This window comes from Lepisma saccharinum, chromosome 1 (genome assembly GCF_977018435.1).
Source record: "Lepisma saccharinum chromosome 1, izLepSacc3.1, whole genome shotgun sequence".
Lineage (NCBI taxonomy): Eukaryota > Metazoa > Arthropoda > Insecta > Zygentoma > Lepismatidae > Lepisma > Lepisma saccharinum.
In genome coordinates this window covers 202,994,097-203,020,092 of record NC_139229.1, presented here as the reverse complement: position 1 = coordinate 203,020,092, position 25,996 = coordinate 202,994,097, and the positions used below count along the sequence as shown (strand labels likewise).

Here is a 25,996-nt window from a genome sequence, read left to right as displayed (position 1 = left end):
TACAGTAAAATAATAACAGAATTATTATATGCTCTTTTTGGTCGTCAAATAAGTAATTAATAAACCTTAATTGTGATCCATTCTTATTCTCCCGAAGGCCTCCCCGATGGCGCAGTGGTAGCGTCGTCGCCTTGCAATCAAGGGGTCCCGGGTTCGATTCCCGGTGGAGGCACATAGTGGTTCGGATCCCACTTTAAACTGTAGGTCCAGTCCCGATTAGCCTTACTGTGCATAAAGTGGACTTAAAACAACAAATCAATCCAATCAATCCAATTATTCTCCCGAAATCGACGAAAACCATCCTTAATCAGACAAGAAACTCCTTTTTCAGTAACACTTAATTGGAAATCCGCCATTCTTCAGCGTCAGAAGGCAATTACAACACAACCAAGACGAGATACAAACACTTCTGTCAAGCGAAGCTCGTGACTTTCGGTATAAATACGGAGATACACCGACCATTACATTAGTCTACCAATCAGGTTTATCCTCTATGCCTATCTAATGCTATCCATCCAGCAAAAACACGTGTAAGTCTACACACACACACACACACACACACACACACACACACACACACATGCCCCCCCCACACACACACACACAAACAAACACAACAGAAGTGAGAACGGCTTGAGAACATTTTACATCTGACAACATCACCTCATTTTTTTGTGCTCAATCCTGTACATTGTGACAGCTTGTCAACGCCTTATCAGATACCACTGATAAAACCTGAAAAGTGTGCGCAATCCCGCTGAAGCCGTTTCAAGTTGTCCAGCACAGTGCGAACTCCACAAAAAACTTTGGAAATCACGCATGAAACATTCCGATCTACTGTTACCAAGTTTTTTGTGGAATTCGCACTATGCCTGACAACTTGAAACGCATTTCCCTCAGAATGTATGTTTGTTTAGTTCGTCCTTCGTATCTGCAACGCCTCATATGTAATTACACAGGTTTGAGGTTTTAAAATAATTTAAATTATCGCCAGTCATTGAAACTCAACATTGGACACAGAGAGGGAGGGCTGGTATAATAAGCTTTTATTGTAAGGAATTACGCCTTACCACTTACATATGCATGTAATTAAGTGCACATTTCGATGAGACTGGGCCTCACCGATAGCGCAGTGGTAGTGTCGTCGCCTTCTAATCAAGGTGTCCCAGGTTCGATACCCGGTGGAGCCACATAGTGGTTCGGATCCCACTTTAAACTGTAGGTCCAGTCCTGATTAGCCTTACTGTGCATAAAGTGGACTTAAAACTCCAACTCAATCAATCAATTAATCGATTTCGATGAGACTGCACAAGCACGTCACCCCATTCCACAGCAAACTGTTGACTGACTAACCGTTAAAATACCTGCAAGAAGTTGAAAGTGCTTATTATTACGAAAAGCCAGAAAAAGTACGTTTTACTTTAAATTAAAGTGAACATAATTGCCAAATTTCTTAGCTATTGTCCGAATGCTCTACCAAGTTATTGAAATTTTCAGGTGGGGGCTTTTACATTTACAGGGCACCACCTGAATTCATCACTGGACATGCACAAGAAACTATTCTTTAAGTACACACCGTGTTGCAAATACCCACACAAGAACGAATACATTCTCATGAAATAAATGATGGAGTATACACAGGGATATATTTACGAAATCGCAAATGAATCTTGTTAAGCTTGAAATAGAAGAGAAAAAAATACAGGTGTCACCATATGCAAAGTACTGTGGTTGACATACGAACAATTTCTCAAATTTAAATCATTCAAAGGAACCTGATTCTTTATTCCGTCATTTATTTGTTGCAGTAATATAAATATGGGGACATATTACGTACCAGACGCATAAAAAGGAACACTTGTAAGTCTTCATATTTATTTATTGTATTACAATTAATGATCATTCATTGTGTGAATAATTTGTTTTCAAGAAAATTTCCCGTGGAAAGCAACAGTTAAATCAACTTACAGTTGTTTTTCGAGTATCAGTAAATGTAACTAACAAGTAGGTACTTCCTAGAATTAGAATTAGTAACTGATTTATTGTTTTGGCTAGCTGCGAATGAAATTAGTAATTGTAACGTTAACCCGGTTACTTTCAAAAAGTTACTTTCCAAACACTGCTATGTTTCTGGCATAAATTATTTAAATTATTTTTGGGGTGAAATATACAGTGTTATCCTAATAGGAAACGGTTACATTATGCATTATGTACATCAGTGGTTCTCAAACTGTGGTCCACGTACCCCCAGGGGTACATTAACTACTTCAACGGGGTACGCAATCAGCCCATAGAGGGGTTATTCATGCTGTACCTGAAAAAACAAGTACCGAAATATACTAAATTTGGAGCCAAATATCCGCTTGAAAGTTTCAAGTGCACAACCAGACATCAAGATACTGTGTCAGGATATGCAGGCACTTCCTTCTCACTAGAAACTCTTGAGGATTTACAAAAAAAACAACTCCAAAATTGTGCTTGACAGTTTTTTTTACAAACTTATATTTGTTCTTTCTTTTCTTTTTCAATAACTTTTTAACAACATCTTTCCACATACACCCCGAATGCCATTTTTCTCTATTACAGATGCACGCCTCCAACATATCAGGCAGACAAAAAATTACCCAAAACCCACTATTCGGAGAAAAACAATGGTGGGTTTACATTAGACGTTTAGTTATGACTAAAGGCAGGGGCACCGACTTGTCAAAATTATTGGGGGGGGGGCCTCTGATCACTGAAACAAATTAATAAATGACTGACTCCCTCCCTTTTTTTAAGTTTTGGCCTCAGTGTTCGGAATCTCGTAAAGCCCATGAATTCCTCAAAAATATCAAAATTTTCATTCACAGTTCGAATGCAGAATGTCAATTGTTCACATTCCCGACTTTTAATATCTGCTACCACGGAGCGCAAAACAGATCTCCCTAACATATCAACGATCTCGTTCTGAATGTCATGTGAGAGCCATTTGTAGCCCGAACGTCCCATCCACTACCCTAGTTCATGCACATCGTCTTTTGAAACTCTTTAGTAAAAATGTTAACAATACTCATAATTATATACTTACGTTAGTACCAGGTGGTTATAATTAAAGTGACGGTGTTCAGAGTAGTACAGCACGGGCTGTAATGAGAGTAGCAGTCTTAAACTTCGTTGATATGCTAATGAAGCAATGCGCTCGCGAATTATGCAAAAAAAAAAAAAAAAAAAAAAAAAAAATAGTTCCAATTCTCGCCACCAGGGTAAAAAATGGCGCTGTAAGCAGTCAAAACGTGGTATAGTTACAGGAAAAACACTATAAATCGCAGAAAACAATACTCTTTGTAATAAAATATCGCTACAATTTCACTATTCGAATTACATGAACATTACTAAAGGAAAAAGCAACAAGCGTCACCAATGACAACCAGGGAGCTCACACAATGGTTAGGCAATGTCACCGACTTTGACGTCAGAGTTACGGAAAATTCGACGTTTCGACTGCTTACAGCGCCATTTTTTACCCTGGTGGCGAGAATTGGAACTAATTTTTTTTTTTTCATAATTCGCGAGCGCATTGCTTCATTAGCATATCTACGAAGTTTCAGACTGCTACTCTCATTACAGCCCGTGCTGTACCACTCTGAACACCGTCACTTTAATTATAACCACCTGGTATATAGTAATAAGTCATGTGTTTTGCTGTCTCTGGTCATTAGCCCCCCCCCGCCCAAGTTGATGATTTAGCGGTCTCAGCCTCCCAGCGTTGATGGTCTAGAACATTTCAAATGTGTATTTAAAGTTAAGTTCATGTGGCACAATTCAGAGTAAACTTTACAAGAGAAGCAAACTAATGCGTTAGATCCTCTTAAGCAAATTATTTGCGGGGCTCTGACCCCACATCGTTAACATTGGGAAGCTCGAGCCCCCTCCCCCCCCCCAAGTCCCATGGAGTCCGCTGATGTAGATGTAGATTGTTAAAATGAACACACATATGTGAACATTCACTGAAACATGTGTTATCTCTGCTATCAATGCGCAACTTTGAACAACAGAAAATCAGGTAAACTGTATATATATATCTGCTTTCTTTAAAAAAAGAGAATTCAACAGTTTTTAGAAGTGAAGAAAATGTATCAAGCTCTACGATACTACACAGTTACTCTCTCGTTCAACTCTTTCGTTGTTTAAATGGGTTATAAACGAGAATAATATACGATGTGGTATAATTCAAACGTTAGATTTTCATTACGCTTCTACGATAATGTGGTTCTCTGGTATTTTTATGACCAATAAAGTACGCATTTCCAATGAGTGTTCACAATGTACAAAACTGTTCGTCCTTGCGTGGTGCTGTTTCTTAAACAAGTAGTTAATCTCATAAATTGTTTTGTGATATTTAAAGTGTTCTTAAAATCTGGTTAATTGCGGTATAAAGCGGCATGAAGCAAATACGTAAATCGATTCAAATGAAACTGTAATGTAGTGATAAGGAATGTAATTTCTTTCCTTCCTTTCAAGGATGATATATGCGACTACCTCTACGAAAATCCCACCAACAATGCCTTGATGTCGGATGCTAAACCTGCTCAAGAGGCGTCGAAAGTGGAAAAGTCGCCTGCAACCAACAATGTAAGCACAGGGAGCAGCCCAGGGAAAGGAGTAGATTCAAATCACAACTTGAATTGCAGTAAGAGCCTTGTATTTCGATCAACCCAGCTCCGTTCGTCTATGTTTCTTCCCTTATCATGATTTTACTGAAAGCATGCTTTGCAACCATGCATTAATATTGCGTCACCCTGGATTTGATTCGCTAGCGGTATTGCCAGGTGCAACTAATTTTCTATTCAAAAGCAAAAGTAAAAATTTTATACATGGCATGCGTTGACCACGTATCTTTGAAACGAATTCATTACTACGAATACTTCCGACTGGGAGTAGGCTATATAATCCTAAAAATGGCACTCAAATAAATTTGGTTCTATGATCATTAGTCTCTCACACATAGATACTTCTCAAGAGCTATGTAGACAAACAATAAAAATATTCAACTTATTAGACAGCTAATTTTTGTTATATTTTCTCTCTATCAATTGGAACGCTACAGAAAAGTCCTTTAGTAATAATTCTTTATATATTTTTTACACATCCCTACAGAAAAATAAACGGTGATCCATGTTTATCAATCAAAAGCGAGTTCCGCAATTTTAAATAAGTCTGTACTTCAAGATGAGAAAAACAGCATTATTTTCTAGAAATACTAAATTTGATTATTCGAAACAATCAAAAGAAGCACTTCACTTGAGTCGTTACACACCGTCATGAAATTGTGGTGCAATGGTAAAATACCTAATATATTTAATTATGATGGCGTAGTTGCAATTAATATTAAAGCATTAGTTGAGTTTATGAAGATTAAAAATATGCAACGTCGTGTTCCTAAATTAATATATACTTTTTACAGTACTAAATGCTTACAGTAACAGTTATTTTTGTACATGCTAAAATAAGTTTATTTTGTGCCCAGAAAGAATATTACAAGAACACAATTGTTATAATTTCCTTGACGTCATCCATTAAATGCATTTAATGTAAAAGATCTTCCTCGCAGAGGCGTTACTATGACGGAATTGCCGAATACGCTTGTACGTAGTTTCTCAATACACGTGAAATCACCCAATTGAAAGAAAAAAGTTACTTCATATACCGCGTTTGGTAGAACCTGTCCCGCTTCCCGCGCTAGGGAGCGCTCAACAGTTTCCGTGCTGGGGAAAGTCAAAGCCAGGCAGCCAATTAAAATACGCAACGTCGCAACAGCGTCTATGTAAACGCCTCTCTTCTGGCTTTCATTCGCTCCTCGCTGCCCAGCAGACGATTTTTTCCTCGTTTCTCATTGACACCGAAACTGTTGAGCGCTCCCTAGCGCGGGAAGCGGGACAGGTTCTACCAAACGCAGTATAGTCACGGATTTGCTTTCATTTTTTTGTACTGATAGATACTTTTAATAATATTACACTTGTCCAACAAATATGTTGAAAGTTACAAATTTTTGAAAATTTCAAGATTTTCAGGAATTTTGTGAATGCACCATATGACACAAAATATGTCATATCTCGGAAACTATGTAGAGGATTGTGATGATTTAGGTATTGTTGGAGAGGAGAAGGACAGTCCTAACAGAAAATACCTGTATTACGACGCGTACCTGCTCACAAAGTATAAAAATCTTTAACGAAAGTAATATGTTGTGATGAAAGATGAGAATATTTACTCTGTTACAGGATTTTACCCCAAAAAAAACATTGTTTCTTTTTCTGTGAACTTCAGCTTGCGGGAAGGCAAATTTGGAGCAAAGAATTGTGAATGGAAACATAACCTTGCCAAATGAGCTCCCGTGGATGGCCGCCCTCAAAGTCGGAGGGCATTTTCAGTGTGGAGGGTCTCTTATCAACGACAGATACATGCTCACGGCAGCCCACTGTGTCTTCAGGTAACTATTGGTTCATATATTTATAACTTTCTAAAGTCTGAATATTTGTGTTTTACTGAAGAATATTTCTCGAATCAGAGTAACTTTTGCCTTGCAACCAGCATTCCTGGTGGTGTAGTGGTAATGCGGTCCACTTGTAATTAAGGGGCCCGGGTTCGATATCTGGTAGAGGCACATAGTGGTTCGAATCCCACTTTAACCTGTGTGTATGCCATTGTTTATGTATTAATTGTGAGAGAACATCACATCATACCTTCATACAGTTTCTTCGGTGGTTAAAATGGCGTTATTATTCCAATCCGAGGCGAAATATGAATCGTATTTTAAAGACAATTACCGTGTTTATGGATATCTTTATATGACTTTTGCGCTACTCTTTACCTCGTCATGCATTGCAACGATTGTGGTTGTTGTACGATCTCTAATAATGTACACAGTTTTGTTCTTCGCAACATTTCTATAAATTATCATTTTCACGAGACAAAGTTTGTTTTTAATTCACTTTTAAGTTGTTTCTTAATTCCCTCCACTGGGAATCGAATTTTGGATCCTTCAATTACAAGGGGATAGCGTTATCCACTGCACTATCGGGTAGGCCCGATTGATTCCATGAGAAACAGGCTCCAGAGTCCTGTATTTGTTTCGTGTGTTACGTAGCTTTATACAACGTTGTTTTGTAGCAAATAGGATATTTTTAGATACTCTTGTCATTGTTACGAGTCTTAGTAAAATGTGAAAGATTGCATTTGGCATATAATCCTTATATTTGTATCTTGAATCACTGCCACGAAAGATTTGAGCGCAGTACTTATCAAACGTGTTTTCAACACGCTCCGAAAGATTTGCCGGAATCATGGCAGCGGGTGTGCTTTCGCGCAATGAATTGTGGGGGAAGTTGGTAACTCAATATGATCCATTGGATCCAGTTGTTGCTGCACAATAGTGAAAGATCATTCAGTAGCCGGTAATTGGCAGAAACATACGGGAACAACTTAGTAACCGATAAGCCACATGTACAAACTTTCTCTTTAGTTCGTCTCGGTTCCACACTTTTCGCGGCTTGTGAAGTTTTACTCCCGAGTTGCTCATCCATCAAATTTCATTTAATTGAAACCTCTGAAATAGTAGCAGTAGTAACAATGTTCCTTTCTCTTTCTGGTTTCAGACTTCGAGATAGAACGACCGCAGAAATCATTCTAGGAGCCCACAACGAATACGAGTTTGGACCTGAAGTGGTTAGGAGGCCAATATCGGATATCATCATTCACGAGACTTACATCAATGGAACCAGCCACGATTCCCACGACATCGCGCTCATAAAGTTAGCGTCAGAAGTTAGTTTTAACGAAAATATTTTGCCAGTTTGCTTACCTCGAAAAGGTAATATTATCTTTTACTTATACTGCAGGAGGCCTTAGAAAGAGCGTTTCGCAGGCTAGCAGCAGACGTCGCTCGTACACTATTGCCGATACTCTCGTGTCGTCTGCTCCTCAGCCGAACAAACAAGCCGAGGTAGCAAGAGGCAGAGGTCACTCACCCTTCCAGAAGGATGCAGCGAGCTAGCTGTGGCAACTAGGCTCGCTCATTCGCGGACCTGATTGGTTCTCGCAGACGCACCCCTATATTGTCGTCTGCTGCAAACCCGCGAAGCGATCTTTCTAAGGCCTCATGGAGTATAGTTACAAATTTCTTATTCGTTAAAATGGTCGATATGTTCTTCCTAGTATTCTAATGTATGTAAGTATTGTGCTCTTAATTCCTGTAATGTTTTACAAGACTTGCACCTACCTGTGTGCACGGAACTTTGAATGTAGCTGAGTTCTGCCTTAGGTGATGGAATGGTACGAACGTAACGAAGTGTACTTTGTCCCAGGAATCTGTGGAGCAAGCGAACGAAAACAAATCTCTTCGCAAGTATACTCTGTCCCGACTATCTCTGGAGCAAGGCCGCGCATAGCGGCAGAGAAAGGGGAGGGAAATCGATTAGGCAGAGCGAAGCAGTACACGCTGTTTCGAAGGCTGGTAACTTCAGTCGCTTCCCCCTCGACGCAATCACATTCCCTCTTCTGTATTCATTGGAGGAGCCGTCTCGCGTTACTACTTGCGCAGATACTTGTTTTCGTTCGCTTGCTCCAGAGATACCCGGAACAGAGTATAGTGAGTCGAGAGGGCTCGCCCAATGAACATGTAAGGGAAAGAGGGTTGCATCAAAAAGTATGGATTGGAACGCGACTGCAGCTACCAGCCTTTTGTATAAGCCCACAATACTTTGCTCCTACACCCATCGCTTTTTCCCCTTTTCTACAATTATGCACGACCTTGCACTACAGACTCCTAGGACCGATTGTAGTTAGCATATTACGCTTCAACGAAAGGAACCCTTGGTTTGATTAATTAAGACATTATATTTTTCTTCACGCTTGTTCAGTAATAAATGTAATCCAATCATTATTCATCTCCAACGTTGCAATTAACATAGGGAGAAATAAAGGAACGTGCTATCAGTTCCTCCTTCTTTCTACTTATTCCATCTTCTATGCATTTGGTCTAATTTTGTTACAACCTGTCCAGCTAAGGACAATAGTAGAGCAATGAGATACCTCAGGGCAAGTTAACTTAAGATAGAAAGGAAACCCTATATATACAGATCCGTTTACGATTAAGATAAAATCAACATAATTTATTCTGAGATCATTAACTTCCTTTTAATGGAATCCTTCACATGGACTATGGATATCTTCTTTACAGATACAGGGATATCTTCTTCTTCACATGGACTATGCTTCTCCGCAGTAATCCTCTCTCTATTTACAGGTACTGGGATATCTTCTTCTTCACACAGACTATGGCTATCTCCTTTACAGATACAGGGATATCTCCTTCTTCACATGGACTATGCTTCTCCGCAGTAATCCTCCCTCTATTTACAGGTATAGGAATATCTTCTTCTTCACAGAATACAATGATATATTCTTTACAGATACTTGGATATCTTCTTCTTCACATGGACTATGAATATCTTCTTTACAGATACAGGGATATCTTCTTCTTCACATGGACTATGTTTCTCCGCAGTAATCCTCCCTCTATTTACAGGTGCAGAGATATCTTTTTCTTCACAGAATACATGGATATCTTCCTTTATTATTCATAATCTGCTAGGAACGCCTTAGATTACACAGGGCCGCAAATTAAATTCAATTTAATGTTGTTTTTTGTTTAATAGGTGAACTTTATTATTTGTGCCATGCTGATCACGAATATGAAATTCGTTTTTCTCTATCACGCAAGGTTTTCTTACAAATCAAATTTCAAAATTTGGGCTTTGTCCAATATTGCATACTGTTTTATTATAATTTTTCTTTTCTTCAATCAGAATAAGTAGCTTATCACACTAAAGGCATCAACATGTTCATTTTAGAATGAATATAGACAGACACAAAGGACCCATATAATATAGAAAACGACATGTAGCAGTATATAATATACACACAAGAAAATCATCACACAATACATATTTTTCAGTTCTGTTTAGCACGCTTTCATCTGTAAGCTTTCCTAACTTTCTTGTGATTTTCTTCTGGTGTTTCTCTGTACAATGCCCAACAGTAGTCAGCCATCATGCTAACACTCCAATGTCCTTGATACCTTTTCTCCATATCCCTCATGTCCTGATGGAACCGTTCGCCTTGTTCCTCACTTAATTCACCGAGATTTTGTGGAAAGTTATCAAGGTGTGAATGCAAAAAAAATGTAATTTGAGATTCATGTTGCAACCCAGCTCTTGAAATTTATGTAACATATTCTCAACAACTTCTCTGTAATCAGGACTTTTGTGGTTCCCCAAGAAGTTCAACACTACACTTTTAAATGCTATCCAAGCATCTCTTTCAGCTACAGTCATTGTTTCCTTGAAGTCTTTATCATTCATTAATTTCCTAATGTCTGGTCCAACAAAAACACCTTCTTTCACTTTGCCGTACGACAGTAATGGAAATTTGTTGCATATGAACTGGAAACATTGTCCTTCCTTGTTAAGTGCCTTCACAAATTGATTAATTAGCCCTAACTTGATATGAAGAGGAGGAAGTACAACTTTCTCAGGACTGACTAAATGTTGTTGTACGATGTTCTTTGAACCCGGGTTCAACGTTTTCCGTATTGGTCATTCTTTTCTTGTAGTCCAAGTAAAATGCTCAAAACTTTAAGATCACCACACAAAAACCAACCATGGTCCTCATATTTAATTTTATTAAGAACAAGTTGCATATTGCTGTAGGTTTCTTTTAGTGACACAGAATGAGCAATATTACATATTCCATTATGTAACAGAACAAATTTTAAACTTGTTTTATTCGAGTCAATGAATAGCCTCCAATCAGTTCAAAGGCAAGGAAAATTTATCTTAGTCAGCAAACCGGACACATCACAACAAAACACGAGAGAATCTTGTTTCGAGAAATAAGGCACAAACTCTTTTTCTCGGTGTCTGTACCAGGAAAATGTTGTTCCACGAGCCAGCAAGTTCGTTTCGTTAAGTCTGGAACAAAGAAGCTCAGCTGATTCTTTAGATAAATTTAGGTCGCTATCTAAATAATTGAGTTCGCTTTGAGTGAACGGTATAGGGTCACGAGATCCGTGAGGGGGGTTCATAAATGTCATCTTCCATTTCACTTCCTTCCACTGAATCACTTAGTGAACCAGGATCACTTACACACTCAAGACTTGATGGAGGTGTCGGTACAGGCAAGTCTGGACCGTGCAACACAGGTCTCATTGCAGAGGGAATATTGGGATACACTATCCTCTTCTTGTTTCTAATATTTCGACCTACAATTTCACAGGAACAGAAGTAACAATCATTGCTGTGATCCTGAGGCTCCCTGCACACCATAGGTATTGCAAATGGCATAAATGGCCGCTTTCCCGTGCTCCAGTTTTGTAAAGATTCCACACATGATCTACATACCTTGTGTGGGGCCCACGATTTATCTTGATCTCCTAGTTTCATTTTAAAGTATGCGTAATATGCTCTTCTTACAAAATCTGTAATTTCCTGTCTCTATACTCGGGGAACAAATTCACCGCAGATGTAGAAAAACATATCTGGGCTATTCAGACAACCACGAGATGCCATGGCCACACCATGCAAATTAGGACTTTTGAGAGTTACATATAAAATTAATTTCAAATGATATATCAATGTTTTACATAGTATTATTTTCATCATTTAGGCAAGAAACATATTAATTAATTTAAATAAAACAAAACTTCTCTGTATTTAAAGCTTGTTCGTCTTTATTATTTGTTGAATAATTTTGAAACGTACCAGTGACATCTAGTGACAATCACTTCAATTGCACTGAAACGTGCATACCACAACCCACATATAAAAGTCGTGAATTGTAAAAAATTCTTGCGTGATGTGAGAAAACTAATGCCAGTTTCAGTTTCAGCAAGTTCAAATGCATGTAAAACATCCAAAACTATAAAAACAACAGAACCCATGCGTCCTCTCCGTTATTCGAACCACATCTCGGATCCTTCGGGTTTTCCTGTAGAAGACCTTGATATATCGAATTTGATATATCCAATGGACACATTTTTCTCTCACCTTCGGCATGGAGTTATCTATTTTGCCCCCCACTTTTGGTCGCTGTATATGATAACTGCGCCACCAACTATCTATTCATCCACCAGGGGAGAGTCGAGGATCCGGTGCAACTTGCTATGATGCGCAACCGAAGTGCTTGGGGTAGCCCGCATAGATGGCGCCACCGTGGGAAAACAACCAAAATTCCTAACAGGACTCTTTCCTGTTAGAAGGTAAAGACCCAGTTTGAGAACTGCAGTTTCACATCCTTAAATTGTGATTCGACTCGTATGTGACTGCTATGGCAATCTTTTTGGTTTTATCTCTTTCTAAATGTTCAATTTTATCTCCTCTTATCAATTTAATTGTTATTCATTCATTATTAAAACTTACATTTATTCTATAATAAATTCTATCTTCCCTCACTCGTTTAATAACATAATTTACATTCAGCCGCTTGTGCTGCCATCTTCCATTAACACTTTCAACTATTTACAATGTATTTCGTCCATCTAGGCACGTAACAACTTTACGTCGCTTCTCTGCCACTTTTTGCTATTCGCGACGAAGAGTTGGAATTGAGGAAGCGAAGATGCATTTGTATGTACGCCTATGTACGATTGGGACAAGACATTCTAAGTATGTTCCTACAGTAGCTACTGCAATATATGTTTTCAATGTTCTATTTACCAATAACTTTGAATGTTTTAATCCATAATTAATTGAATATCGATACAATAAAAATTTTCGCGTCTAAGTGAAACACTGTGTGCGATTTTGTTTATCAAATAAAACATATTCAGATGCAAAAAACAAACAAAAATCAATGCAGACGGATGTGACCAGAATTATAAAGTTCCCAATCCGAAATTAATTGAACCATACCTCTAGAGTAAAAATTGCCGGAAATTTCAGTAATGAACTCGTCATTCGTATCACAAATTAAAGGAATGTTGATCATGATCGACCGGTCAAACGTGACGTGTTTTTTGCTCAAACGCGAATTACCTTTCGTTATATTCAATGTACATATAAATATCTTACCTGCAAATATATCTCCACAATCATAGCGAAATCAAAATCGTAAAAAGATACCTACATTAGAAACTATTGCATAAGTTTGTGTCTTATATCCTTAAATAACGTTCGAAAGAAGTCAGACTAGTGGTGAAATAAAAATAAATTGTTTTCAGTCAGTCTTTCGCGCCTTCCAATAATCCTACAATATTTTTTATCTCTGCACAGAGCATTTTTGTATTGCAGCAATAATATTCACATGTAGGGTTGCTCATTAAGTAGTCGGTACTTTGTCCAGTAATCACTGGGCAATTTAAACTTCTCCATGGATAGTTATAATCATGTGTAATATATACTGATTCGTTGGATTTAAATACGCATTTATTATTGTTAACACTAACCACAAAAGTAAACATATTGGAAATCACACAATTACTCATTGATTTCCTCAAGCATTAGTCGTTTCCCTCTCGAACAACAACTTTTTACAGCCAATATTCCAATAACATTTTTAAGATATTACGGTGCCTTGCTTTTGTGTAGATTTTCACGTCTTACGGGACAAAACGGGACAGCAAAATGTACACATTTTCATATAAAAACTGGTTCTTCATAAATACTTACGTTTTACAACTATATTAAATTAAGATATAAATACTGTGTTAAATAGCTTACATACGCACTTTGCAGATGAATGGATCTTCTTCAGTACATCCTTGATTTCATTTTGTAAAAGTTTATACAGTGAGATTAAAGTTCACCTCATTAATGGACATTTGTCACAGTGCATTGTAATAGTAGAGAAGGTGTATTATTGCAATAATTTTATGCCGAATAGTTCCTGTCACAAAGAGGGACATTTTGGCGTCCCGTTTTACGTTTTAAAAAAATCTGGACAGAGAGTCAAAAAAAGGGACTATCTGGGCTAATACGGGACGACGTCTGGTCATCTTATTGTTATATGTTTCAATGCTGTACAGTGGCGGCGATTGGGTTCGAAAACTGGGGTGGCCAAGGTGCCAAAACGGGGGGGGGGGGGCAAGGACAGTTTACTTTCCCTTTTTAGGTAAGGTTTAGCATAGTGCAGGAGCAAAAGTTGCAAAAAGTGGGAGGGCAACTGCCCCCCTCAGCCCCTAATCGCCGCCACGGATGCTGTAGAATAGGCATAAAATGTAAATCAGTGTATTTAATATTCCAAACAGCTACAGACTTACTTACTTCTCATTATAACCACATCACAGAGACGTGCCAACATGCACTCACGAAGTCCCATATTTGTTAATTAGTAGACTGATAACGTTAGAACATTGAAAATTTTACGATATCTTAGAACTGTGCTTGAATGCTGGATTGATTTATTTTTCTTCCTTTTTCTGCCACTTTTGGCTAATCGCGAAGATGAGGATGAGTGATGGTATGATGAAATTGATGAAGAGATTCACAGAGAATTCTGGCGTCGTAATGCCGTGCTGTGCTGTGCTGTGCTTGCATGCCTTGTTTCTTATTCTAAATGTTCTAATTTCACCGTCTTTCGAGCTTCAACACTGATAAGTGTACGAATTAAGCTTTTTGCTTTGGAGGAAATGCCCATTCATTGGCATGCTTGTGATTTCATTCTGGGAAGTAGATTTTTTGTTGGATTTAAAATTTTGCATATGTTACCTACCAGTCAGTAAACAAAACTAATTTAGAAACAGTATATTTACATTCTAAGAAAACCCCAACTCGTTCACAAAAAGAGGTATGCAACTAGTAACACCGAAAACTTGACCATATTTCTATTTCCAGGTCCAAATTTAATTTCCATTTAACCTACTTACAAGTTTCTTGGGAACACTATAATACTTGTTCGGTGATGTTGGTCAGTTGAAATATGGTGTCTTCCTTTAATCGACAAGGCTGCTTACTTTTGGGCATGAAAATCTTTAGTGACTGGACTGGACCATTAATGTGCATGAATGATTTTTGAGTTTCAGTAATCGTTACGTAGTTATGAAATGGTATATGCTTTCAGTTCCATTCTTTGAGGGGGGGATAGAAACATCCCTGGCAGGGATGAAAATAATTTACTTTTACCGGAGATAAAATGTTTGATTGGGGGGGAGGGGAAACCCCGGCATTTTCCACCCGTTAATCCACACATTGGGGTCAAACTTCCTTACCATGTAGGAAACCTAATCCCGTTAACTGCAATGTTCCTTGGATGCGTTATTGTGTTAAAGACGAACCTGTGTTACGTTTCCCAGTTTATTCTCAATGGATCTACTTACTTTTATTCCTCGACGGCGAGCATGAGACTTATCAGCCTACTATGAAGCCCTCAGGTTGTGGGAAATCATATAAGGATATGTTTACGTAAACCTTACTAACTCTCGCACACAAAAATTATATTTAGATGTCAGTTAATGTTAATATATTACATTTGCACTCGCAATTAAACTCCTTATTACAAACAAAATTGTATTAAGATCATAATTGTTCTTGACTACACAAATTAACACATTCACATTTCCAAAATCACTTCCATTATCCCGCAACATTCATAATATCTCTCTCCTAACAACCCACAATCAAATGTTTTAAGGTTAGTCCATAACCATAACAGACTACCCAATTGAACAAAACAAATTACGTCATCATAGACATTTAACATATTAAACACTTAAAATGATACAATAAGTGGGTGCGTATCACCTGATCCAAGGAGAACTCTATGTGGGTCTGCGAGTAAACTACTAACTATTCTATCTTCCTTTCGTTACAGCAATTTTCTTAACCCTTAGTTCGCCGCCGTAACACATATGTTACAAAAAAAGTATGTCCCTTGTAGCCGCTGTAACACATATGTTACAAACAGCTTTAGATACAATTATCGAGGGTTTGCCACACTTATATTTGTACTGTATATTGAGGTTGAAACACTGACAGTTCGTTCGGGAACATGTTTTTCAATCGTGTTTACGAACATTCCAAATCCCACCCCCCCCTCCTTTCTCGGAATATGTCACGTGTTTGGGCTCACCCAAACACGTGTTCGCTCTTCAGTTGACAGACACAATAAATGCTTGGTATTTACGATGCTGTTTTCCTCCAAGCTTCCAACGCTGTGATTTAGTACTGATAAGTAAAGCCCGGATTTTTATGTAATATCAACCCCTAAAATATGTACATAAATATGTAATAAAAATGTCTGAAATATGTAAAAAATATGTAAATTCATAATGAAATATGTACTATAAATATTTATTCCAAACGTTACTTCCTATTTTTGTTACATTTTTTCCTCACAAAGGGATATGTTTATTTCAAAAAGACTTACAAAAATTGAAGTTACAATATTACAATGCTTACATTAAGTATTTTTTATGTTCTTATAGAGCAAAAATATTAACCACAATTTGAATATATTCAATATTTAATATACAATGTCACCAGGTACCATTCAAAATGTTCAGTAGTAAATTTTCGTTGGCCAAATTTTTCACTCAAAAAGCACTTACAAAAATTCAGGTTACCTTTGATCCTGGGGCAGGCACTGTATTTAATTATTTAACTTACAATATGTTACCAGGTACATTTCCAAATGTTCAGAAGTAAATATTTGTAGCCGATCAGATAATATGTTCTTGTACGCAGAGAAACTTCTCTCCACGTCACAAGAAGTAACCGGAGCGTACTTCAGGAGGTGAATGTGGTCTGGAGAAATATCATTGGGAGGGTTAACTGTTTCACCATTGAGAATGCGGCTCACTGTAAATAAGCTGACGTAACCTGGGTTTCTTTCAGTCACTGCGTCAAATTTTCTTCGAGCTTTCTCTCCCACATCTTCTCCAACAGCAGACAGTTTCCTTCTTGCATCCTCATATATATCCATGGCTTCCAGGAGAGGAAGCCCAACAGTTTCAAGTTTCTTTATGCTTGTATCAATCCAACCAAAATTGCTGTTTATGTATGCCATATCGCAAGCAAGTTTGGTGTCCTTGAAGAGATTTTGAGCAGTGCGTACCGATACAGCTGAGTCCGCCGAAAATGAGTCAAGCACAGATTTCACTTCTTCAAAATGTTCGTTGTAAAACTTACTTGCCCGGATCCAAGTGCCCCATCTAGTAAGAATAGGTTCCGGAGGAAGTGGTACACCTGGCAATTGTTCCTTGTAAACTTGCACACGTTGTGGTGCCTTCAGAAAAAAAAACAACACCTTTTTCGTGGAAGAAATAAGTTGGTTGACTTCCGGGAAATTGCCTCTCACCTCCTCAGCAATGCGTTGGAGAGCATGTGCCAAGCAAGTAAAGTGGATCAAGTTAGGATAAAACACTTTAAGTGCCGTAGCAGCTTTTAACATGTATGACGCACTGTCTGTGAACATGAGAATAACTCTCTCTTCTTGTACGCCATCCGGATACAACAATTTAAGACTGTCATTCACAAATCGTGCTATGGTGGAATGATTAGTACGCTCTAGAACTTTGCATGCAATGAGATGTGGTGTAGATGGAGAATCAGAAATTAGCGTTACAACAATGAAATTACTTACATACCGTCCCAAAGCATCAGTTGTTTCGTCGATGGAAATCCACACATAGGAACTGTCTACTTCTGCCCTAATTGATTCTAAAGTTTCTTTGACTCGTCAGGAAGTTTACGGCCACAATATTTTTCCAGAAAATCCCGGAACTTCGGTACTTGAATTTTATACCAAGGGATGTTTGCTGCAATCATTGCTTCGCACATTTCCTTGTAAAACACACTGAATGAAGAATCCTCTTGCATCTGGGTTAGTAAAACTTGCTTCTTTTCACTCCGTAGTTGTTTGTTTTTCACATGAAGTGAAGTGCGAACATGTTGATCTAATTGAGACTTCATAGTGCAACCAACTTTTTTATCGCACACTCGACAACAAATAACTTTACCATCCGTAGTAAATGCATCATCGACTGCTATCCAAGATCGCAACTTTTGAGATAACGAGGAGGTAGGCGGAGCCATTCCAGCTTTCTACAGCTAAAACACTGTTTAAATACTGAGGCAAGCTCTTCTTAAAACTCCAATGGTTAAAATGAAAAGGCGACGAAATATATATACGAAATTCTACGGTTGAGTTAACAATACTTCATTCAAGATTTGTCGCCGCCAGCTGCAAAAATCAAAACGACCACAACAATGTACGGATGAAAGGTAAGTGCCTCTCAGCGTTGTACTTGCCGCCTTCCATTGTTGGTTCTCTTCGTTCGCTGTGTGTTGCTTGCCGCTCCATGTTACAAACTGGAAACTGAAACACTGTCGAATCTTGATGTAATTGTTACGATGTGGCGAATCAACGAACTGCTATGTACGTACAACGAAGGCAAATCGCACTTTTAAGTTACTATATTTTTTTAGACCTGGAAATGGGGAGAGGAAGTGAGAAGATACTTTTTTAACTAGTAAGCCAAAAGTTCATTGGATTTTCCTCTTAAGGACTGTTTTATGTAAAGCATATTTCATATCTTAGGAATATGTAACATTTAGTAAAATATGTAAAAATATGTAATATAAAACTTCACTGTGACATCTCTACTGACGTAATTCGTCAATATATTTTAATTCCACGCTTGTACATATAAAGGAATATGTAATTACATAGAAATCCGGGCTTTACTGATAAGGCACACATTCTTCTTTTTGTTTAGACCTGGTGATCCAGCTGAAGTAGTGGCGGGGGGGGGGGGTAGGGCAAGGAGAGAGGGGATTGGATGAGGTTTGGCGGTGTGAGCTTTCTGTCGTCTCTATGTTAGAAATGCAATGAAGCTTGACGATAGCCAGAGGCCAGAAGCATGAGTCTAAAGCGTGCGTCTATCCAGAAGTATAGACAAAACAAACGATTGCAAAGGCTCCCTTCCCTCCTCTGTTAGGACTAACAAAGGCCTCACCATAAAAAGTTCGTATCATATAACAGCTCATCGATTTCCTTCCGGACATATTTCCAAAAAGAGCCGAGTCAACAGGGAAGAAATAGATTCACAGTAGCTACACAAGATGCAAGTGCGAACGAAAATAAGCAAAAGTTCGGGTTTTCTCACCAAAGTAGCTGGAGAAGAGGGGGCAAACTCCACATTTTTATGATTTTTTTCATTGAAATTCGGGGGATGCAGCCCCGCCCGTAAGCCCCCCACGGTTGGGGCATGCACTGATGTTCTGCCTGCAAAACAAAAGTTATCCGAAGTAGATTGGTTCCGTAGTGTCAGTTATAACAATTTTATGAATAATATGCAAATTGGCTAAAATTCGCTAGAGTTTTACGTTTTGCTTTATTATTCAAATTGTATTGCACCCACGAACATGAATCAAGTTTCATTCTGTTGCGGAAGGTCCATTCTTTGAAAAAAAAAAACAAAAGTTCCGGTTTTCTCCCCAAAGTAGCTGGAGAAGAGGGGGCAATTCCACATTTTTATGTTTTTTTCATTGAAATTCGGGGGATGCAGCCCCCGCCCGTAACCCCTCGCGGTTGGGGCATCCAAATTTTACATGGTTGCATGCACCGATGTATTGCCTGCAAAACAAAAGTTATCCGAAGTAGATTGGTCCCATAGTGCCAGAGTTATTACGATTTTTCTCTATTATGTATACGAATTCAAATTTCCCGCTCAAAGCCTCGGCGACACTGGGCTTACTTTCGTCAGACCGCGCGGCGTACTATTAATTCAAGGTATTTTCTATATTTTAGGGGAGGCAGTACCTTACGGCCAGATCGCCGGATGGGGAAAGATGGCAGAATACGGCGTTTTCTCCAGCTTGCTAAGGGCAGCCGAAGTGGACATACTGACTAGGGACGAGTGCCTGAAGGAATCTCGCTATTCGCCCTCCGAAATAGACGAGGACAACTTCTGCGCCAATCGGGAAGGAATAGACGCCTGCACAGTAAGAAACTTAATTTTTAACTTCAAGAAAATAAAACTATACTCCGTCCCAGGCGTCTGCGGAGCAAGCGAACAAAAACAAGTCCTCCGCCCAAGTAGTGGCTCGAGAGGGCTCGACCAATGGACGCGTGAGAGGGTAACGGAATGGAAGGAGAGGGCAGAACTGCTTTGCTTCGTATACTCGCTATCTTCTCCTCTCTACCGTTATGCACGACGTTGCTCCATATACTCCTGGGACGTAGTATAGATGCACTTAATGACCAAAGACTAATATTTCTAATGCATAGAATCGCAAAGGGGCTATTACAATTAAAGACTTACCCAGCTGTCTCTCCAACTGGAGTTCCCAGTGGGCAGGCAACATCTGCCATAGAGCTAAACTCATGTCATAAAGCTCCATGTCAATTTCCAGACAGTTATCCGATCGGTGTGATATTTTGGGGAGGTTGGGGAAGATAGAGGAATTCGTTAAGTGAAATAGCCCATAAGTGAAGAAAATAATTTTACAATAATGGAGAAACATATGGTGTACTTTCCTTTACTATAAACTAGTTTTTCAAATATACAAAGGGTAATCAAAAAGTATGATTTCTGCGCTACCACAATTTTAATAATGATCAGAATAAAGTAACACCTTCATGAAACTATTGTTAAACATAGTCTACTTTCAATACATTTACACCATCGTCGAACCCAATCTTCAAATCGAGTTTGGTAAAATTCTTCAGGTTGCTTACGTACCCATGACTTCACAGCTAACTTAACCTCTTAGTTAAATGGGAAAATGAAGAATTGTTAGATGTGGGTATTCGAGAAGTGCAATGGAATGCAGAATCATGAATCATCTAAATTCGTCACGCATTATAGGAGAATATTATAGAACTTGCCTAACCTTTAGCGCAGCACTTACAAAGATGCCTGTGCTTATCTGATCCAATTATTCCTATTTGACAACTTAATTTGTGCGCGTGTAATCATGTCTAATGTTGTCTGAGTGGTGTTGCATGCTTATACGTATTAAGTCTAACCTAGTTCATCTTGCGCACAATATTCGGAATAAACCCAAGTAACTTTAACAAAGGAATATTAATGGACTTTTTTCTGTAACTTAGGTGGCCATACACAGTTTGAGTTGCAAAGTTCTGAGCTTAACACAATCTGCACAAATGAGTCCTTGATGCTTTGTTCCTTCATCTACATTGTAAAGTTCACTGGAGAAATGAAGGGATAAGACCGTTATTTTCCGCTGTGATCCAACAGCCGTAAACGAATGACCACGTCCGTTTTCAAAGTATTAACGGCTATTATATAATTTACCGTAATTAATGTAATTTTAATGATTCAGCTTTGAATACTATATTTATGGCGCACACTATTGCAAGTCATATCATCATGCCTTACATATACAGCAGTAATGAGTGGGGTTCAAGTTATTGAAGCCCAAGGGCGGTACAAATCAGTGGCGTATGCTGGGTTTAAAACCTGGGCTATCTCTTTTTATCATATTGTTGAAATGGGAGGCTCCTTTTCGTTCAATTTCTTGGATTTTAAGGTGATGTGACATTTCGATTAAAATACATAAAGGGAGTGTAAAAAGTGTTTGGACACCATTGATGGTACGTAAACAGGGGATCTGCTCAGGGTTGTGGGTGCAGGTAGGCGAGTGGAATGAAAACCACATTATTCTACCTCATATACTTGTTTATCTGATACAACAGGAAAATACAAAATATAAGAAAGAAACCATCTATAAACAATAATAACGAAAATATAATTTATTTTGAACACAAAAAGTCTTTGGACACTTGCCATTCTTGTCCATATTTTCTGCAAAAAATACAAGCATTTAATATTTTGTTGGATTTCCTTCGGCACGAATCACTGCCTGGAGCCTGTCTGGTACAGATTTCACCAGATCTGCAGTAATCTGAGGTGAAATGGCGTTCCATTCTTCCTGCAATACTAATTTTAGGTCGGATTTGTTGGATATGTTTATTTTTCTTATCTGTTTCTCTAATACACTCCATAAATTTTCTATGGGGTTCAGATCTGGGGATTGAGGAGGGTGTGAAGTTGTTTTGGCTTGTTATATAACAGCCACACATTTTGTATTAAGAGCGGTATGCTTAGGATCGTTGTCCTTTTGAAACAAGTAATCATTATCCAAGTTCATTTGAGCTGCACTAGCGCTCAAATTATTCTTCAATATATCAATGTACATGTACTGATCCATCATCCCCTCTACGAAATGCAACTTGCCGATCCCGGCAGCACTCATACAACCGCATACTAAGAGCGAAGCACTACCGTGTTTCACAGTTGGGATTAAGTTTCACGGCTCCAACTCTGTATTTCTTTGCCGCCATATCATATGCCTACCATCCGACCCAAATAAGTTGAATTTGCTTTCGTCCGAAAAAATGACCTTGTTCCAGAAGTCTGCATCGTAATTGCGGTGGCGTAGGGCAAATTCGAGGCGTTTCTTTCTGTTTATTGCACTAACCCAAAATTTCTTCCTTGCCACGCGTCCATGGCAGGCATTTCGTCGGCATACGTTACGAACTGTACTGGAGAAAACTTGCTTACCTCGGTCTTGAAGGCTTGCAGCCAACGTCGGACTACTAGTATTGGGGTCCTTTTCGATAGTTCGCAAAATAAACCGTTCGTCTTGCACAGAAAGCACTGTTGGTCGTCCACGCCTCGGCTTATTTTCTACTGTTTTTCTTTCGCCAAAGCAGCGATCTATGATCACGTGCACTGTTGATTTAGCAATTCCGGACAAGCGTGATATTTCCCTTAACGATTTGTACTGGTTGTGTAGCCGGATAACTTGCCGACGTTCACAAACGGTGAACTCTCTCCTTCCGGGACCCATGTTGCACTATCGTGTTCAATGAGGCGGAGCTACTGCCAGTACTGAGACTTCCGAACTGACAGTTGTGAGCCCAGAGGTTGAATAGGTCATGTGTAATGGTACGTGTATGGCAGTCCAGGTTTATTGATCGTGTTTCACAGAGGTCCTTTTAAATGTTTTTTTTACTAAGTGTCCAAAGACTTTCTGTGCCCATAATTTGTGGATTTTTTGTTATAATTGTTCATCGATGGTTTATGTTTTGATATTTTTATTTCGTTGTTGTGCCAAGAAAGAAAGAATTTGATGCAGAACCATTGCAATTTTATCCCGCTCACCTACCATCATCCACAACGCCAAGATGATCCATTATTAACGTAACTACAGCAGTGTCCAAACACTTTTTACACTCACTGTACATTACAATTTACTAATAATTATAAAAATATCACTGTTTCATTAATATAAAAACAATAAGGAAAATATTTCAAATATTTCATGGTTATTTATAAAATATAGAGGCCCATGTTGTGAAATATTTATGTAGGCCTACGTGCGAGAATAAAATATACGTGTATAATAAACTTCTTACCTTGAATATTTAATTTGAACAGGAACTCCATTCTTCTCTTGGCACACTATGACGCCAGGGATCCCGGGCTCAAATCCAGGCATGGACATGGGTATTCTTTGTGAATGACCCTTCATGAATTTCATCGTATCGTCACTCATTCTCATCGTCGCGATTAGCTAAAGTGGCAGAAGAGCAACGCAAAATAACAAATCAAATCCATTCTTCTCTTCTTTGCGATGCCAGAGGCCTGCATATCTTCACGATTTGAAGTTTATCCTCATGCAAAAGCAGAGTAAATTGTTTCGGCAATAGTTCGTTAATTATGTCATACATTTTCGTTCACTACACGACGCAGCACAGATCGTTCAAAACATATATACGTAATTCACACACTCAATACACTTAAGAAAATCCACACAGTAAGAAACCTAATTTTCTTATATTTCCTTCAACGCGATTTCCATTCGCAAAATGCCCTTTGTCATCTCCGGCCAGTCAGTGTACCCCAGCCAGTCATAAACAAAGCAGCAGAGGGGTTGAAAACATCATAAAGCGTGGTTGGTTGAAGGTCAGCGGCCTGCGAGTTCTGCATGTGTTTGATGGGACAGTGTTGTTTTGGCCTATAGGACAAATTCCCTATCACATACCAGCCACTCTTTTCCCATTCCTGTAATAGTAGTTTAGTTTCAAAATTTCCCTTACCTGGGAAAAATCCCATGCTGGTTAGCGAATTGGCATCGCTGTAAGGTTTTACCGCCGTTGTAAAACGAAGAGTTCCCTGTCTAAGAAGCCACTACAAATACGTCACCGACCACCTCCAGGCGCTGGTCGGGGAAGAATTTAACCGCTGAAGTCTGGTGGTAGTTTTAAAGGAAAGGAGTCCATCCCCATGTATAGAGCGAGCACAAGGAAAACAAACCTTGGACGAAAAATCCCCGCGCAGCCTTTTCTTCCGTTCAGCTCGGGCCATAAGGAAGCATAGTCCACTCTCCCCCTCCTCTCCTCGCGGGAGTACGGTGCACAGGAGTCGAGGGTTTTATACTATCATTTTTTCCCGCGGTCGTTGTTTGAGAGTGAAGCATCAGTCACATTTGATAGTCGATTATTTTCTGTATTTAATCTGGGCTTCGGCGATAGCCTAGGTAGCCTAGGTAGCCTAGAATATACGCGCCTGGTACAAATTTAAAGTTCTAATTTAATTGTTACTATTTACTTATTATTAATAAACAACTTTAAATTATAGCCAATAACATTTTATTTTTAAACATTTCGATATAAATACTAGCTTCACATACATTAATTGAAGACTAAAATTAGTAAACACTGTAAGTTCCACAATAATTCAAACATCGTTTTTCACGTGAAACTGTGAAATGTGCCATGCTTTATAATGTGGTAAACGTGGCTTGTAGCCCTATAAGTAGTTCAAAGGGCGTGTAAAGAGGTCACTAGTGTGCACGTTCTTACAGGCTGATGTGCGGAACGATGCGATTTCCGAACACTTTCGCTTTTGTCACTTACAACGTTTACCACTTATAATCCTCAATTATATAAACCATAACAATCTTGTTTTGTTTAAATTTATTTTTGTTAATGCTTTTCTTTTTTAAAAAAAATACTATTTTGTGTGTGTGATATTAATAGAACTTTCAAAATATTTTTAAGTAATGTAGTTAGTGTAGTGTTTTGAACAATTTGAGATTTTGTTTCATAATTTAAGCACAATGTTTCCTAAACCCATGGGAGGGGTATGTACCCGTTAATATACAGACATACAGATCATTATCTCTGGGCCTCCCAGATAGCAGAGTGGTAACGTCGTCGCCTTGTAATCAAGGGGTCCCTCCTGTTTCGGTACTTGGTGGAGGCTCATGATGGTTCGGATCTCACTTTAAACTGTAGGTTCAGTCTCGATTAGCCTATTTGTGCATAAAGTGGACTTAAAACAGAAATTCGATTCAATGTCATTATCTATTTTTGTACACGATTACATATTCAAAATTTCTCTTTCTTATATGCTTCAGTGCCATACTACGAGTATATTACCAGTATCTGTGTCTGTGTTCAATATTGCAAGCGATTGCCGACTTAATATTCTTCCAATAACAGAGCAGCACGCTACGACTCCAGGGATCCTGTTCGAATCCTGGCCTGGGCATGGGTGTTCTTCTTCAATTTCATCCTATCATCACTCATCCTTGTCGTCACGATTATCCAAAGGTGACAGAAAAGCGATGCTAAATAATAAAAATAAGGTAATCAAATGTAAGGAATGGTAACATGAATGCTCCTGCTCTCACAGAAAAGGAGTTACGTTCCGCTGTTTTGTAAATTAACAGACAGCCTGTTATATTTTAATTCTAATAGTGTATTTGTGTGTCATTCTCCCTTATCGTCGTGATTGACGACCAGTGGCGGTGATTGGTTCCCAAGGCCGGTGGGGCAAGGTGCAAAACTGGGGGGAGGAGACAGTACATTTCTCTCCGTAGATAAGATTTAGCATAGTGAGGGGACAAAAGTGGCGAAAACTGGGGGGCAACTGTCCCCCTCGCCCCCCTAATCGCCGCCACTGAAGAGAACCAATGTAAAGGAA

General features: G+C 38.8%; 1 protein-coding gene across 1 annotated transcript in view; it reads left to right on the top strand.

The window, feature by feature from the left end:
• LOC145991231 (coagulation factor IX-like) overlaps positions 1 to 25,996 on the top strand; it is a 35,094-nt gene that overhangs the window by 6,390 nt on the left and 2,708 nt on the right. The window contains exons 2-5 of the mRNA XM_083127195.1: positions 4,504 to 4,672; positions 6,310 to 6,472; positions 7,638 to 7,852; positions 19,786 to 19,979. Coding sequence (XP_082983321.1) covers positions 4,504 to 4,672; positions 6,310 to 6,472; positions 7,638 to 7,852; positions 19,786 to 19,979 — 741 coding nt within the window. The remainder of the gene's footprint in view (positions 1 to 4,503; positions 4,673 to 6,309; positions 6,473 to 7,637; positions 7,853 to 19,785; positions 19,980 to 25,996) is intronic.